The 16,386-nt window shown below is 43.2% G+C and overlaps 1 protein-coding gene across 1 annotated transcript in view; it reads right to left on the reverse strand.

Moving 5' to 3' along the window:
- Positions 1 to 11,267, reverse strand: part of LOC124552393 (plectin-like) — a 230,501-nt gene extending 219,234 nt beyond the window's left edge. Inside the window, exons 1-3 of the mRNA XM_047126654.1 lie at positions 11,145 to 11,267; positions 10,882 to 11,032; positions 2,761 to 2,913 (exon numbers count right to left, since the gene is read on the reverse strand). Coding sequence (XP_046982610.1) covers positions 2,761 to 2,913; positions 10,882 to 11,032; positions 11,145 to 11,267 — 427 coding nt within the window. The remainder of the gene's footprint in view (positions 1 to 2,760; positions 2,914 to 10,881; positions 11,033 to 11,144) is intronic.
- Between the last annotated feature and the right edge of the window lie 5,119 nt (positions 11,268 to 16,386).

Here is a 16,386-nt window from a genome sequence, read left to right on the forward strand (position 1 = left end):
GGAACCGAGTGTATCACAACGATCCGGAGACAAACGAGCAAATCGAGAAGACAAAATGTGCAAGTTTGCCACCACCTAAAATGGAAGAGACCGTGTTTCGGGACTGCCAAGGTGTGGCACTAAGCGCCACATCCGTAAGGCGTAAATCGTCTCAGGAGTGTAATGCTGAAGTCTCCTGACCAGGTTACAGGAGACTGTCGAGACAAGGAGCTGAAGAAAGTTGCTCCACAGTGACACTGTGTCTCATTCTGCATGGCACAAACTCATGCGTGTAGCTTAAAAAAAAAATAGACCACTAACTAATCTGGAGAAGTCTTAAAAATTATTTTATGACAAAACACATTTACTTTTCGGATAACCGGTTTCAAACATCTAAAACAGCCATCTTCAGACCTACAAATAAAAATTAAAACTTCTGCATCTTTTGAGACTGCTACTACCCCAAGGAGGGGGTGTCAAGATGCAGACAGGCATGACAAAGAGACTGCCCAAACATTACAGCTGTCAAAACATACACACACACACACACACACACACACACACACACACACACACACACAAGAGCGCGCGCGCACGTGCGTGGCCACTGTCTCCCACTGTCTCCATGGTAGTGGGTATGACCAGCAACAAGCTGGCTGTCAACACAAATGACCACCAACAAACTCTGGCCGAGAGACAGCTGGACCACACAATTTTTGAACATGCTGCCCAAAACAACAGGTTTCACTTAAATTACTGCTTCTGAGCCCATTCCCCTCTGGATCCTTCGCAGCTTTTATGAACTGTGCAGGTGGGAGCTTGCCCTGCAATATACCTTACATTCCTCTAACCCCCGCTGACCTCAACCTGCACTAGTTCCTGTCCTTCAGTGACCTATCCCCTGCCCTATTCCCACTCCAGCACTAAACAGTCTTATGTTCATTCCCCCATCCCACCCACAGTCTTTATTCCCCCCTCCTCTAATCACTCCTTTCCACTCCCCCTCTCCCCCAACTGTCTAACCTGCTGACTGCACCTGTAACCACCACTTTCCTGCACACTCCCACAATCAGCACTATCCCCCCTCCCCATGCCAGCCTCCTCCTTATCCCCACCACCCAGATTGCTTCTCCTATTAAGCACAGTTACTCATGATCTGACCTCAGTGGCTAGAGACACATAGTGGGAGAGGGGCAGATGGGGTGCAGCACAGTAAGGGGGGGAAGTGGCAGTGGGGGGGGGGGGGCAGGGCAGCAGCAGTGGACTGGCAGAGGGGGATGGGGAAGGGAATGAGGAGGGGGAAGGGAATGAGGAGGAAGAAGGGAATGAGGAGGAAGAAGGGAAAGAGGTGGAGGAGGGGAAGGGACAGAAGGGAGGGGAGAAGGGAAAGATTGGGTAGTGGAAGGAAATGATTGGGAGGGAGTAAGAGAAGATTGGGAGGGGGAAGAGAAAGATGGATAGGAGGGTGAGAAAGTAGGGGAGGGGAAGATGAGTAGAAAAGAGGGGGAGGGAAAGAGCGGGGAAGGGAGATGGGAGGGTAAAAGGAAAGTGAGGAGGGGGAGGGGAGGGTAAGAAGGGGAGGGGGAACAGGGGGAGAGTAAGAGGGAAAAACGGGGGAGGGTAAGAGAAAGGGGGGAAGCGTGAAGGGAAAGAGGGGTGAGGAAAAGAGAGGGAGGGGTGAGGGAAAGAGAGGGAGGCGTGAGGGAGGATGGAAAGATTGGGGAGGGAAACAGTGGTGAGGGAAAGGGGGGAGGGGAAGGGAGAGATGGGGAGGAGAAGTGGGTTAGGAGGAGGGGAAAGGGAAAGTGGGGGAGGGGGTGAAAGAGAAAAGGAAAGAGGTAGAAGGGTACTGAGAAACAGAAGGAGAAGGGCAGAGGGGAAGAGATGGAGAGAGTAGCAGGCGACAAGAAGTGGGAGAGGGGGAGGAGGGATGGGAAAGAGGGTATGGGGGACCAGGGGATGGGGAGATGGGCAGAGGGGTGAGAGAAAGATGAGTAGGAAAGAGAGGGAGGGAGATGGAAAGATTGGGAGGGGAGTGAAAGAGGGGGGAAGGGAAAGACTGGAGGGAGAGTGGAAAGAGGGGAACGGGAGGGGAGGGTAAGAAGGGTAACTAAAGAGGGGGAGGGGAAGAGTGTGGTTAGGGGGGAGGGGAAGAGGGGTGGCTAGAGGGGGAGGGGGAGGGGAAGAGTGGAGGGAATGGTGAAGAAGGGTAGGGGGACAGAAAGAGGGGGAGGTGAAGGGGAAGGCAAAGTGGGGCAGGGGAAGGCAAAGTGGGGGAGGGAAAGGCAAAGTGGGGGAGGGAAAGGCAAAATCGGGGGAGGGGAAGGCAAAGTGGGGGAGGGGAAGGCAAAGTGGGGGAGGGGAAGGCAAAGTGGGGGAGGGGAAGGCAAAGTGGGGGAGGGGAAGGCAAAGTGGGGGAGGGGATGAAAGAGAAAAGGAAAGACGAAGAAGGGGATTGGGAGACAGGAGGAGAAGGATATAGGGGAAGAGAGTGAGATGGAGAGAGTGGCAGGGGACAAGAAGTGGGAGAGGAGGAACAAGAAAGAGGGCATGGGGGACCAGGGGATGGGGAGATGAGCAGAGGGAGAGAGGGACGAGGGGAGAAGGATAAGAGGGAGAGGGACACCGGGGGACAGGGGGAGAGTGAGGGTGCGAGGGACAATGACTGAGTGGGAGAGAGGCACAGTGGGGAGAGGAGGAACATCTCCGAACGAGTGAATGAAGTCATATTACACTTCCTTGTTTACATTATTCAACTGGAGAACAGCAGTGGACACTTACCAGACTCCTTGCAAATTTTTGGTGGCAGCTCACTGTTAGTAGACGTGTCCCACTGCGGTGTCAGGTGGCCGTTTTCGGGAAACATCACGGAGCCCTCGGTCACAGGTCGGGGTGGCAATATCCGGGATTCCTCCAGAACTGTCTGAGCTAATGCTGCACAGAAAGATTTTTATGTAAATGGCTCTGTGTTAAAATTTGACTTGATACATTCTCAGTCTAATGAAACATGTTGTATTAACATTGGAAGACAACATCTGCAACATACTGTAGAAATTTAAATTTTCACTAAATCACAATAAAACATAAAGAAGGGCACAGCAACATAAGCAAACTGAATCAGGTGATGCTGAAAGAATCAATTAGGAAATAAGACACTAAAAGTAGCAGATGGTTTTGCTGTTTGTGTAGCAAAATAAGTGACAGTGGCAAAAGTGGAGAGGATATAAAATGCAGACTGGCAATGACAAGAAGACTGTTTCTGAAAATGAGAAGTTTGCTAACACCGACTGTAAATACCTTCAGGAAGTCTTTCCCGAAGGTATTTGCACCGAGTGTATACTCGAACAGAAGGAAATGTGTACGATATACAGATAAGACAGGAAGACAATACAAGCTTTATCTACTCTGCTATTCACGCTTACGTGCCCGGCAGAAGGTTCGTCTACACACCTTCGGGCTATTCCCCTAGCTCTCCACTCTAGAACGGCACGTGGGAAATATGAATATCTAAAATCTTCCTTCTGAATTCTGATTTTGCTTTATTTATTACAATGATAATTTCCCCCTATGTAAGTGAGCATCAAAAAAATATTTGGCATTTGGAGGAAAAGTTGGTGTTTGAAATTTCATGAAAAGATCTCACTGAAATGAAAACTGCCTTCGTTTTAATGATTGCCATCCCAATTCGCACAAAATACTTGTGATATCCTCTACCGTATTTCTCAACAGTACAAAATGACGTGACCTCCACAGATCCTACCTGGTACAGACCCCATACTGTGTGTGTGTGTGTGTGTGTGTGTGTGTGTGTGTGTGTGTGTGTGTGTGCACGCGCATGTGGGGGGGAGGGAGGGGGGGGGGCCCTGTGCAGTATAGACTAGCTCGGGGAGCTCCATCAAACCAGTCTTTGGACCGCAGGCCAACACCAGGTAAGTCTCTAACAGTCCCGACCTAAGCCGACGACAGGCCACAGGCGATGGTGAGGAGATGTTCTGTGCTCAGCTAACTTTTACGCCAGTTTTTCTGACAACAGGATCGGACACAGTTATCGACTGGAGAGGAGCAGTTGGGACTGACAGCTTTTACTGAAGAGCCGTTCAGCTGTTGCAACTTGCTCCGCATTACGAGCCTCACCTACCGGGAAGGCCGCCGTTACCCTTATCGCGAGGGGGGAGCGGGTGCAAAAGGGTAGCAGTCCGTCGACTGTCGGCAGTTCGCGGCACCCCTCGGGCCGCGTTCACAGTGGCACCGGCAACTGTCGCCAGACACCGCCGCCCGAGCTCACCCGATAACATCTCCTATAGCTCGGTCTAGGTATGATTTCTAATAAAGCTGCAAGTTCAATCCACAGATTCTGAGCTACATCCTGATTAACATATGTTTCATCCTCAGGAAGCCACAAATTCCTTCTTTCTCAGAGTAAACTTACCAGTTTCTCAAAGTCCAGATGTCATACGTGAAAATGTCGTTCATAAGATACCGATCTCAATTTTACCAACTGTTGTACAAAGACTGTACATTTTCGCCACGAGATCGGCTGCATTCTGACTGCACACGTAACGGTACGGAGATTAGAAGAGACAGGCCGACGTCGGAATCCGCATGTCGTACTACAGTCGACGCGGCCCGAGGGAATTACGAGATGGGACGGAAAGGACCACCACAGGCTCCCAGTATGTTATTCAACAAGTGTAGAGGCCGGGAGCAGGGTGCAACCGACTGCAGACAGTGGTGCACTTCGGAACTGACGGGCTACGAGATCGTACTCAGACTGTTCCGACGACTGGCAGAGGAGGTCGACAAGACCACCTCACCTGTGGAGTTTAGATGGAGTTCACAGTCCGATATCACTGTCGACAGAACTGACTGCAGCCACCCTTTCCGAGTCGGCCGGAAGTCTCGAACCGGAGACTTTGAAACCTGTGTGAAGGGCTGCGAAGTGACTTTGTACAGTTCTGCTGTAGGACTTAGAAACGTGAAGCCTCAGTCGTGTAGGTCAAATGTGCACTACACGTCAGAGGCTGCTACTCAGGTAACTGATTGAATGTGTGACGCACAGAACGGTTTTTCATATTATGCAACTCTACACCCGGCTCATATAAAGATAGCTTTATGAGACCATGAAGTATCTGTGTAAGATCCAAAGAAGTGCTTCCCACAAGCTCCAATATTAAAACCCTTGTGATCGACTGTAGAAGCATTCGGTACAATTTGACAGTTTGAAGCACTCCAGTGGAGTGGAGCAAATCAATGGAGCTCACATAATACTAGGTACAGAAAGTCGGTTGAAAACCAAGACTGATAGCAGTGAGATATTTTGGGAGAAATTAAGTATATATCGAGGGTAATGAAAATGGAAGTACTGTATGTGCCACAGGGGACAAGAAACTCAAAACCACTGAGATGGAAATTGAAGCTGAAGGTGAGATTGTTTGCACAAAACTCAATACTGAGGATTGGAATAAACTTATAACCGCATCTATCTATCGACCACCAGATTTGCCTCTAGATGTACCTAAGAAGTTGAGAGCGACCCTCGAGTTCACTAGAACATAAGTTCTCCAATTGTACTGTCACCACTCGAGAAGATGTACAACAGTAGAGCGGGAAAATTCCACTCGAGAAGATGTACAACAGTAGAGCGGGAAAATTTCAGTTTTCTAAGTGGTGGGTACGGCAAGACATCCTGTAAAACATTACTAAATGTCTTCTTCAAATACTATCTACAACAGACAGCTCAGAATTGCACACCTCTTTGAGGATATCCACAGTGAAACTGGTATCAGTGACTGTGAGGTAACTGTAGCAACAATGATTATGGAAGTACAAAGGGCAGGTAAAATGAGTAGAAAGAAATAGATATTCAGTAAATCAGCTTAACAGGTAGTAGTGTCATATCTCAATGAGCAACTTGAAACATTTAACTCCGGGCAGTTGCATGTAGAACTGTGGCTCAGGTTTAAAAGACTAGCCGAGCATACATTTGACAGATATATACCGAGCATAAAGGGAGAGACCCTCCACAGTATACAGTCACACCAAAAGAAACAGAGACTAATGCATAGTAGGTACAAAACAAAGCATAAGGCTCTGCATGGAAAGATGCTGAATGAAACGTGTTTGACTATCAAAAGAGGGCAATGCTTGAAGTCTTCAATGACTACCATAGCAGCATCTTACGAAAGAACTCTCATAAAACCCAAAGACATTCTGGTCATATGTAAAGTCTGTTGGTGTCAGCAAAATTAGTGTCTAGATACTAGCGGATCACACAGGAACAGAAATTAAATGTAGCACAGCAGGAGGAGGACTCACGAACTCTGTTTTCAAATGTTTTGTTGCTAAGGAAGACACAGATGTACCGCCCCACATTTACTTCTCGTAACACAGCAAACACGTGTGATAAGTACTGGCGTCAGTGGTATTCAGAAGAAAGCGCAGGTCACACCCATCTAGAAGATGGGTAGCAGAAGTAATCTCCATAATTACTGTGCAATCACATTTATGCCCATCCTAGAAGATGGCCCGAGGTATTTTGAACAGAGTTACCGAGAGTGCAATTGTATGGGGCATCAAAGAAAATTAGAGATTTTCTCAGTGGGAAGGATGTAACACGTTTGGGGAGGATGTGACACATTATCTCGTACATACGTAGAGTTGTTGACAGTTGTAGAAGTGATTTCAGATGTGCTCCAGGGAATTCTGATGGAATGCTTCTGCCCACAATTTGTCAAACAATATTAAAAAATAACCTTAGACTTGTTGCAGCTGATGTAGTTATCTGTCAAAAGTACCACCTGAAAAAGTTGCACAAATGTTCAGTTCGGTCTTGTTAAGATTTCAAAGTGGTACAAAGATTGCCAACCTGTTTTAAATGTTCATAAACACAAAATTGTGCATGTCACAGGATGAAAACACACAGTACCCCATAACCACAACATCAGTCAGTTATTGTTGGAATCAGTCAATTTATACAAATACCTGAGTATAATCATTTGCAAACAAAGGTACAAGACTTCAGTTTATCAGTAGAATACTGGAAAAATCCCATCAGCTTATAAAGGAGACTGCTTACAAAACACTCGTCCAACCCATCTGAGAACAGTGCTCAAGTACGTGGGACCCGTGCCAAACAGAAATAACGAGGGATATCAAACATGTACAGAGAAGGGCCTAGCAAATGGTTACAGGATTGCTCGACTAAAGGGAGATAGTCACGGAAATGCTGAAAGAAAGACACTGGAAGATTCTTTCAAAATGTACAAAGAAATATCCTGTGAAAGCCTACTTACAGAGCTTCGAGGAGCGAAAAATCTAGAAGTATTTTTAAGCTCCTATGTATCACTTCTATAGAGCTCGTGAGGACGAAATTAGACTAAGTACAGTGCACACACATGTTTATGTAGTCATTCTCCCACTCTTTACACAATATTGGGAAGCACAAAAACGCTAGCATTTGGTACTGTGTTAAGTATCCTCTGCCACGCACTTCACTAGTTTCCAGTGTACATATGCAGATGTAAACATACTGGCAAGAGACACAATTAGTTCTAACCCTGTAGGCTACACGACTAATGTGTGTGATCGTGAACTGAATAGTGCCAGCTCACTGCTGACTTATTAGTAGGTCCGTGAGTCTGTAAATCAATATTCAAGGGATCTACCTTACAAATAATAGCCCCACAGCTTGTAAGCACAGTGTTAATATCTCCAGTGAATAGTGCAACATAGTCAGTAATTTTAGTTTCACAAAATACTGACCAAATAAATCTCATTAATTACACCCAGTTGCAAATCCTGAAGCACTAGTTTGGTCAGATCATATCAATTTCCGATTACACAAACTGATTCTAAAATAGTAGAGAGCTTACGTTTTGCAATTCTGTGTAAAGCTTCTCGCTTGAAATGGAGCACATTTTACACAGACTAGAGTCCTCGAATACGCGATAATGAGAGCACTTAGTAACTTTTGGCAAACTTTAAGCGTAATTTCAAATGTGTTCTGAAGTTTTCCTCACTGTGTGCTTCATGTCAAATATCTGCCACATTGACTCGTTTGTGAAGTGATAGCTCTACGACAGATTGACATCAGATATATGGGCGTATAATTATCTGCAATGACTTTTCTTTAAGTATATTCAAAAAATTAGTAGATAGTAGCATAATCGAGGAAGAGGTGACTTTTTTCTGTTCAAAGTAACGCATTTGCTCTTAGCTTTAGTATCTAGCTAACTACGAAGGTCACTCTAGAAGATAGGCACACTATTTTTGTACAACTACAGTTTTCATTCTGCATGTGTGAAAGTTTTACAGTGTGTAGGTACACTCTGCCTGCTTGTTTTCAAACTTAGTTCAACCTGTTCCTGTGAGTAGCACCGTCACAGCATGTCTTCAAGATAACAGCTACACTTGATGTTAGTCAGAAGCAACGTGCTGTCACAGAATTCCTGTGCAGTGAAAACGAGACAGTGGGAAACATCCAGAAGAGGCTGAAAAAGATGTACGGAGAGGCTGCTGTCGATCGCAGTACAGTTAGTCGGTGGGCAAGCAGGTTACGTGATGAAAGCGGGCACGGCAATATTGAGGGTTGTCCTCGCAGCGGCAGGCCTCGTACTGCACACACTCCAAACAATGTACAGAGAGTTAACGAATTGGTGACTGCTGACAGACGCATCACAGTGAATTAATTGTCACGCTACGTTGGGATAGTGGAAGGAAGTGTTTGCAGACTACTGAAAGCGTTGGCGCTAAAAAAAGTTTGTGCCAGGTGGGTTCCCAGGATGTTGACAGTGGCTCACAAAGAAACAAGAAAAACAGTATACAGCGAACTTTTGGAACATTACGAGAATGGTGGAGATGAATTTCTTGGAAGAACTGTGACAGGTGATGAAACATGGTTCCATCATTTTTCACCAGAGACCATCAATGGAGTGGCATCATGCAAATTCACTCAAGAAAAAAAAATTTCAAAACTACACCTTCTGCTGGAAAAGTTATGGCTACAGCGTGTTTTGGTTCTGAAGGACTCTTGCTTGTGGATGTCGTGCCAAGTGGAACCACCATAAATTCTGATGCGTATGTGACGACACTGAAGAAACTTCAAGCTCGACTGAGTCGTGTTCGAGCACATTGGCAAAAGCAGGATGATTTGCTGTTGCACGACAATGCACGGCCACATGTCATCAAAAAACCATGGAAGCAATCACAAAACTCGGATGGGCCACACTGAAACACCCGCCTTACAGTCCTCACCTGGCTCCATGTGACTATCATCTCTGGGAAATTGAAAGACTCTCTTTGTGGAACAAGGTTTGAAGATGATGACTCCCTTGTGCATGCTGCCGAACAGTGGCTCCAACAGGTTGGTCCAGAATTTTACCGTGCGGGTATACAGTCGCTGGTTCCAAGATGGCGTAAGGCAGTTGAGAGGGATGGAAATTATGTGGAGAAATGAAAATATTGTCCCTAAAGGATGTATCTACACACTGTAAAACTCTCAAGCATGTAGAATAAAACATGGATTTTTAAAAAAATAGTGTGCATTTCTTTTGGAGTGACCCTCGTATAAATAAAGTTTAGACAAGTAGTTCCTAGCAGCTAATGCTCTTTGTTAATATACACCTTGATTCATTCTACATCACTGAAGTTCACAGAATTTATATAACAAAATAAACATTGGACTGGATTTTGTATGGTGACCTTCATTCACCAGACACTTGTTGCACCTCAAGTGGATAAAGAGTCACAACAAACCATTAACGGAGGTTCTGTAATTTATAACAACGTAATTCACATAGTGATACTTAGCAAATACGATTTTTTGAAAAACCATGAAGTAACATGCGTCACTCATGTCCTATTAGAATGTGTGACAAAAAGAATTTGCACTTCCTGAGTACATAATGTCATCCCACACCATTATATGATTTTCATAACACAACAGATCCTCTAATAAGCAGGCCCACCACAAAGAAGAATATACAAGGCTGTGGACAAAATCGAGAAAGCAATTGTCAAAAACTAAACAGGCACATCAGATTAACAATAAGCAATCTCTAGATTACATTCAAGTTTGTGCCTTTGTTGCTAGTTTCATACCTTCATTTTAGCCTAACACACGGCCAATATGAGTCCCAGGTTGGCGATAGCCAACTGTCAGGACATATTACAGACTTCTTTTGGTAATACAGACTGTAAAAATGCTAATGCTTCATTAGTAATATTTAATATCTGCTGTTAATCTTCAATTAATGTAATTTGAAGGTTTAACTTACAATAATGTAGGTGGTATTTTCAGCATTTGACACGCTTCGTATCTCGAAATCAAAAAGTTATGATGAAAGACTCAATGTCCCCTATATTTGGAATGAAAATTTTGAAACAAAAACCAAATAACTTGTTGATAAAATAAACATTATGCATACATTACACTCGATATATTAAATGCTCAAAACTACAAGTGAGCAGTAACACTGTCACATTACGAACTATTGCACGCTGGGCAGCAAATTTGTTCATCAGCTGTAACAAACAGGACCTGCAAGATCTCTGAAAACACTTCACTGTATTTCAGTTTCTTAACTACCTGTAATTTCTTAACTCACATATTTTCTCCATAGCAGTTTCAAGCGGCCTTTCCATTTAGGTAAAACCAAGTAATTGAAATAAATTGTGTATGCTGACCACTGGGCTGATGAATTCTTTCAAATGTAAGACAATGTCTCTAGGTCACAGTGTATCGAAAAATTTTCAGATGACTTAATACAGTGGGTTCTATGGCAAAATGTGAATAATAAAATGACTTCTCGAAATGATACTACGCCGATAGTCTTCTAAAATATTAGTGACAAAAAAGGTAAATATTATGAAGCTAAACATTTGTTATGTCACCTTGAATTTCACCTTGGTGTTGCCTCTCATTATTTCTACATCTACTATCATCACTGTCACTACTGTCATCATCTGCACCGCTGTCATCCTCGTCGTCATCATCTACTTCGTCGTCGTCATCGAATGACAGGTCGGCAAAAGTTTGTTTCAAAATACTTCGAAGCTGTAGCACAAATAAAAAACAAAACAGTGTTAGACACAACATTAAACCATATTTCCGCAATCTTTCTATCCGCTGTGTCATAATTAACATTTCGAAGCTACCCGTTGCTAACCTCTTCATTTCTTCTACGCTGCTCTTCCGCTGCCTCTTGTTCCAGATGTTCATTGTCCTGTTCTATTTGAATCGTGTCCATTCCTCTAAAAAGACTCAAGCCCACGTCCTCATAGTCCCCCATTTGCATAATCTATCTACGTACTGTTTTTCCTCGCACAGTTACACTACCGGCTTCACAAGATCTCCCGCCCCAAACCAAACATAAACAACAACCAATCCCTGATGCCTCCTGCACTGACGCTAGTCCAGCGATTTAACATTTCGATAGGAAATACACCAAAGATATTCCACAAAACGAAATTGAACCGTTTTAGGGGCCCTCCCATCATAGCTAAAGTAAGCGTTTGGCAGAAGGAGAATACCTTGAAGAATAGAAATGAGCACCACTGTTAGTAACAGACTTTTTATATCTCAGACTGACGTTCTCTTTGACACGGATGGGCCGAGTGTTACCAGTATTACGTAAAAAAATTGAAACAACCGCCTCCCAACCTGAAGTTTTTTATGTGTGATATAGAACAGCTCCAGAGTTTGGAGCTAACAGGGAAGTAATAAATTCGGGGGGAGGTGAAGGCCAGATTTTTTGCATATTCGTACTGACGGATCCAAGGGAGTTGGTTGCAGATATTGTTGCCCTAAGTTGCAGACGGGTAAAAAGTTTTCATTACCACCATCAAGCAATAGTCCTACTTATATTGCAGAAGTAACAGCTGTTAATGAAGCAATTAAGTCTGGAACTGAGAAAGGTAACAAGACACTAATTAATTCTGACTTACTCTAGAACTGCTCTCGAGCAATTAGATATTCTAAAGTGGAAAATGATAACAGTTGTATCTATTATGTAACGCATTAATAATGAAAGCCTACAATGAAAATAAATCTGTAAATGTAATATTGGTGAAAGGAACACTCAGTTATTTGCCATAATGAAGTAGTAGATGGCATTGCAAAAGAAAGCATCATAGAAGAGTACCCATTGTTTACACAGCTACCATATTCTGATTTTCTTCATATTTCAGACAAATAGACATACATTAATTGGAACAGCAGTGGCAAACATCACACCTGAAAAATAACTTTTCGTTAGCTTCAGTCCAGAGCAATATACCAACAAAACCGTGACTGATATATCATTTTAGGATGTTCCATATGCTCCACACAGAATAAACTGTGGAAACCTTCGCAAAAATGAAGATTCCCTTATCAACAAATATTATGACATTAATGAGTGTGAACAACATCAAAATAAATGGTTTTGTAGTACTTTACCTATAAGAAGCAGAGGTGAAGCTCTGATGTGTAAAAGTTCTGAATTTGTATTTTTATACATGAATAAATTAGACATCTAGGTACAGTATAATTGCAGTCGCTAAAATAAGCATTTCCAATGATTGTGTTGTTTGCTACAAAAAGCTTAATTAATTAAATTCACGAGCCCACCGAATTTATGTAGGCATTTTGGCCAGCAGACGACTGTCGCGCTATCAGTTGGCTATGATCACGTGACAGTCCACCCAATAAACTGTGCAGTGTGTATTGCTGTTGTGAGAACCGGCTAACGGAAGTTCGTTTTTTGTCAATGCATACAGAATTAAACCCTGTTCAAATATAGCTAATGGAACACAGTGTAAGGTGGACGAAACTGTCATGACAGAGTTTCTGGAGAAATCTAAAGACGGCAGATGCTTGTGGGACACGTCGTACGGGGAAGCAGTAGAGATGGAAGAAAATAAGACCTTATTTCATTTTTGAACGAATCTGTTTGACCACAATGCCATGTTTCTGAAGTGCATGGAGTATGTCTATCATGCACTTTAGCAGGTTTTGAAAGAAAACAAGATATCTTCCAAAGAGCAAAAACGGAATGAAAATCCTCTCAATAGTGAATCAGTAAATGCTACCAAATCTATGCAGCATTTTTAAACTGATAACGCATATGTACAGATTCGAACAGCCCAAAAGGGGGTAATGGTTGCTGTTTTGGGTATAACTTTAGAAGCCATTGATATCTGGTGGTAGGCCTTCCCACAGTCTGTCACGCTAAACATGTTCACACCTGCCAGAACAAATTAAAAATCTTGCAGGATGGGAATAGTATATATATTCAGTATCACACAGGAGTTAAGTGCTTGATTATCACTACATATCGAGAAGAATTGCCCTTCTTCACCACTACATGGATCGGTGATGCCCACTGGCTCCCGTCTGCAACAGATTCTCTACGATTTGTTGAGCCATACTACGTCTGTCCAGTGCCAGTCTTCGTACTTTGACGTAGACTGGGGGACCGTGTGAAGGTTATGCTGTGTCCCTCGTCTGCCTCCCCCAGATACACTGAGGATGCGACTTTTATTTCCTGCATGTCGCTTCCTGTCTCTCTGTCTGGGTCAACCACTTTCAGCCTTCTCTGCGCCAACTTGTGTGTTCAATGACAGTCGTGACGGTACTCGGCGTCACCGTTGGCCGTGGATGCTGTCTGTGGCGCTTCGAGCTGGCTATCGTCTTGCATATAATATCCAACAGCTCTTGTTAACGATCTATTTTTTGCATAGTTCTGTATTTTCTTATCCTAATAATTCTTTGTGTTGTACAACTTCCTTTGTTTGGTTGTTGGTAGAGGTAATCTTTTGCTTCATGACATATATAAGGCTCAAGATTTTGTCTTTCTTCTCCCTCTGTGCTGCAATGCCTCTGGTGCTACGGTGTCTGTGTTCTTAGATATCTGCACCGATTGCCTCATAACAATAGAGTCCACTCAGGATACGGCGGCCGATGTGAAGTGATCATTTTTCGTCCAAAGTGCTGGGCGAGTTCATTCGTCTGTACAGAAGGTGTAGCCATCATAGATTGCCCACTTACGGCCTGTCAGTAATGATCTCTGATGACAAAATCGATGCACGCACCCTGCAGTCTTTCTCAAATGATTTGACGGAACTATTAGTGAAAAAATTTCATGTTTTTGATATTTGTAGTTTTATATGTCACTTCATAATGACAGGCCCATCATGTCGTTAAAGTCATAGTTTCTGAGATATTTCGTTTAAATAAGACACTACGCAAAATTCAAGAAAGTTTGCAGTGAAAAACACGGATCGCTATTATTTTGCATTTTATGTATATTACATAATAAGTTGCTATGTACGAAATTTAGCTAACATGTTGAAGTTTTCATTAGACTTGTGTGGAGATTTCTATCTGTCACCAATCTGGAGAAAATTGATCTGATGTGGCACAGTCATTTGCAATCAAGTGCCTCTGCAATAAATTCAGAGCAAAATATCCACAACACTCCTCATAGTTCATAAATGGTTTGAGACATCGAAACGAGATTTTTGCAAATGAGAGCATGCAAAGAGGAGAGTATACTGTCACGTGGTAATTATGCAAAACTTCATTATCTACCGCATTATTCCACTGACTTCAGACCTTTTCGTCATAAGAATGTAATTTTTCTAGCCATCGATAGCTGGTAAAACGATAAATGCCTGGGATTATGAAACAACATTAGTGGAGACATTACACGTTAATTTTTGCGTAAAGCATGTGGTTTCTCATAAGCCATTGACCTTACTTTTCCTCAGTTCCTCACTTAACAAAGCACAGTTTTAGAATTTTCTTGCAACGTGTTAGAGAGGCATCTTTGTGTAAACACCACTGTGTTTTGGCGAAAGCAGTAAATTTTAACATGGCAACAAGTCAAATGTAGAAGTTACATAATATTCACCAGTCATGACGCTTTTCTGAAAATTGCAAATGGTTAACTGGCAAGGCAAAAATAAATCGCTGTGGAATGCTTTTTAGATGCTATCCGAAGCAGAGGTGGCAATAGATCGCTTTGAATGGTCACCATGCAGGTGTGAGCCTCAAGGGGCTCCAGTTAAAATTTCCAGCAGTTTAGAAAGGAACTTTCCCTCCAGCGCTCAACATTTCTCCTACAGCACTTTCCCACAACTCCCACCACTACCGCTCTGCCCACGTGCGCCCTACTGATTGCGCACCTAATGACCACGTTATTCTGCGTGCACTTTGCAACTAATCACTCCCATAGCTAAGTCTTGCAACAGTTCGTGATAGCATAGAAAGTCCGCCGCTGTTATTGGCACTAACACATCCGCTACCACAACATTCTGTTTTTATTTGCACTGAACTCGGAAATCCACTTTCATGTGTCTTAGCCCATGATACTGAAAAGATGTGTCACTAATAGTACACAGAAAAGTCTCCGTTTACTCGCTGTCTCAACTAGCTTGTTCCCACAGCACTATGCTACCTGTCAATCCGGAGTCAGCCAGGAACAGGTGGCCTGGCAGCTGATCCTACACGAAAAACCTGGGGTCCATAGGCTGATAGACTCCTATGTCAGGCGGCTGTTGCTAGCATTTTAAACTGCAAGGTGAAATGCACGGTGTTTATAAATTAGTTATGCAAAAGTATCCTTTAATTGTGAAAGAATTAAATAACTTACAGAAATGATTCATACAGCACTGAATGCAGTATATCTCCAAGTTATATTTACATATATTCAGTGTGGTTACCTTTTGTAACACGACACATAGCCCATCTGTAATCAGTTTCCTGCAAAATCCTATTAAATAACTCATGATTTATGGTAGCACCTGCTTATGTTATCTGCTGCTGCCGCTTGTCAGCGTTCCCGGAAGTAGAGGAACAAACACTCTGTCTTTAATTTAAAGCTATACACGAAGGTCCATTGGGATTTAATCAGGCGATCATGGGAACCAGGACATTGTTCCACCAATCAAATCAACTCGTTTTTCTTTGCAACTTTCTGCTAAAGCTTGAGACAGTTCTAGTTTGTAGGATCTGAACCTAAGGCGTGTCCATTATACCTTCACACTGTAACACTACATATATTCAATTCTAAGCTGTCACATCTCGTTGATTCACCCAGACTACGAATGTAGGACCGCCAAACGTGTTCAACTGTGGCATCAGAGCCTGGTGGGCAACATTGACCTGGCGTCTTATCAAATACAGAGCCTGTTTCAGTGAAACGATTGTGCCATTTAATAACAGTTTGTCCTTGTGGTTATGGCTTGCGAAATTTTGTCCTGAAATTTCTCTGAACAACATCGCACACACTCCGAGGCGTTGCATGACTACACATATTAGTGTTACAGCACGAAAATCATGCATATGACTGTGTAAAGAAACGTTCAATTTAATGTGACACTCGAGTACGTGTTAAAACAAAGAATAACGCGGTTCTCCCAACATCA

Source organism: Schistocerca americana, chromosome 10 (assembly GCF_021461395.2).
Source record: "Schistocerca americana isolate TAMUIC-IGC-003095 chromosome 10, iqSchAmer2.1, whole genome shotgun sequence".
NCBI classification, from domain to species: domain Eukaryota; kingdom Metazoa; phylum Arthropoda; class Insecta; order Orthoptera; family Acrididae; genus Schistocerca; species Schistocerca americana.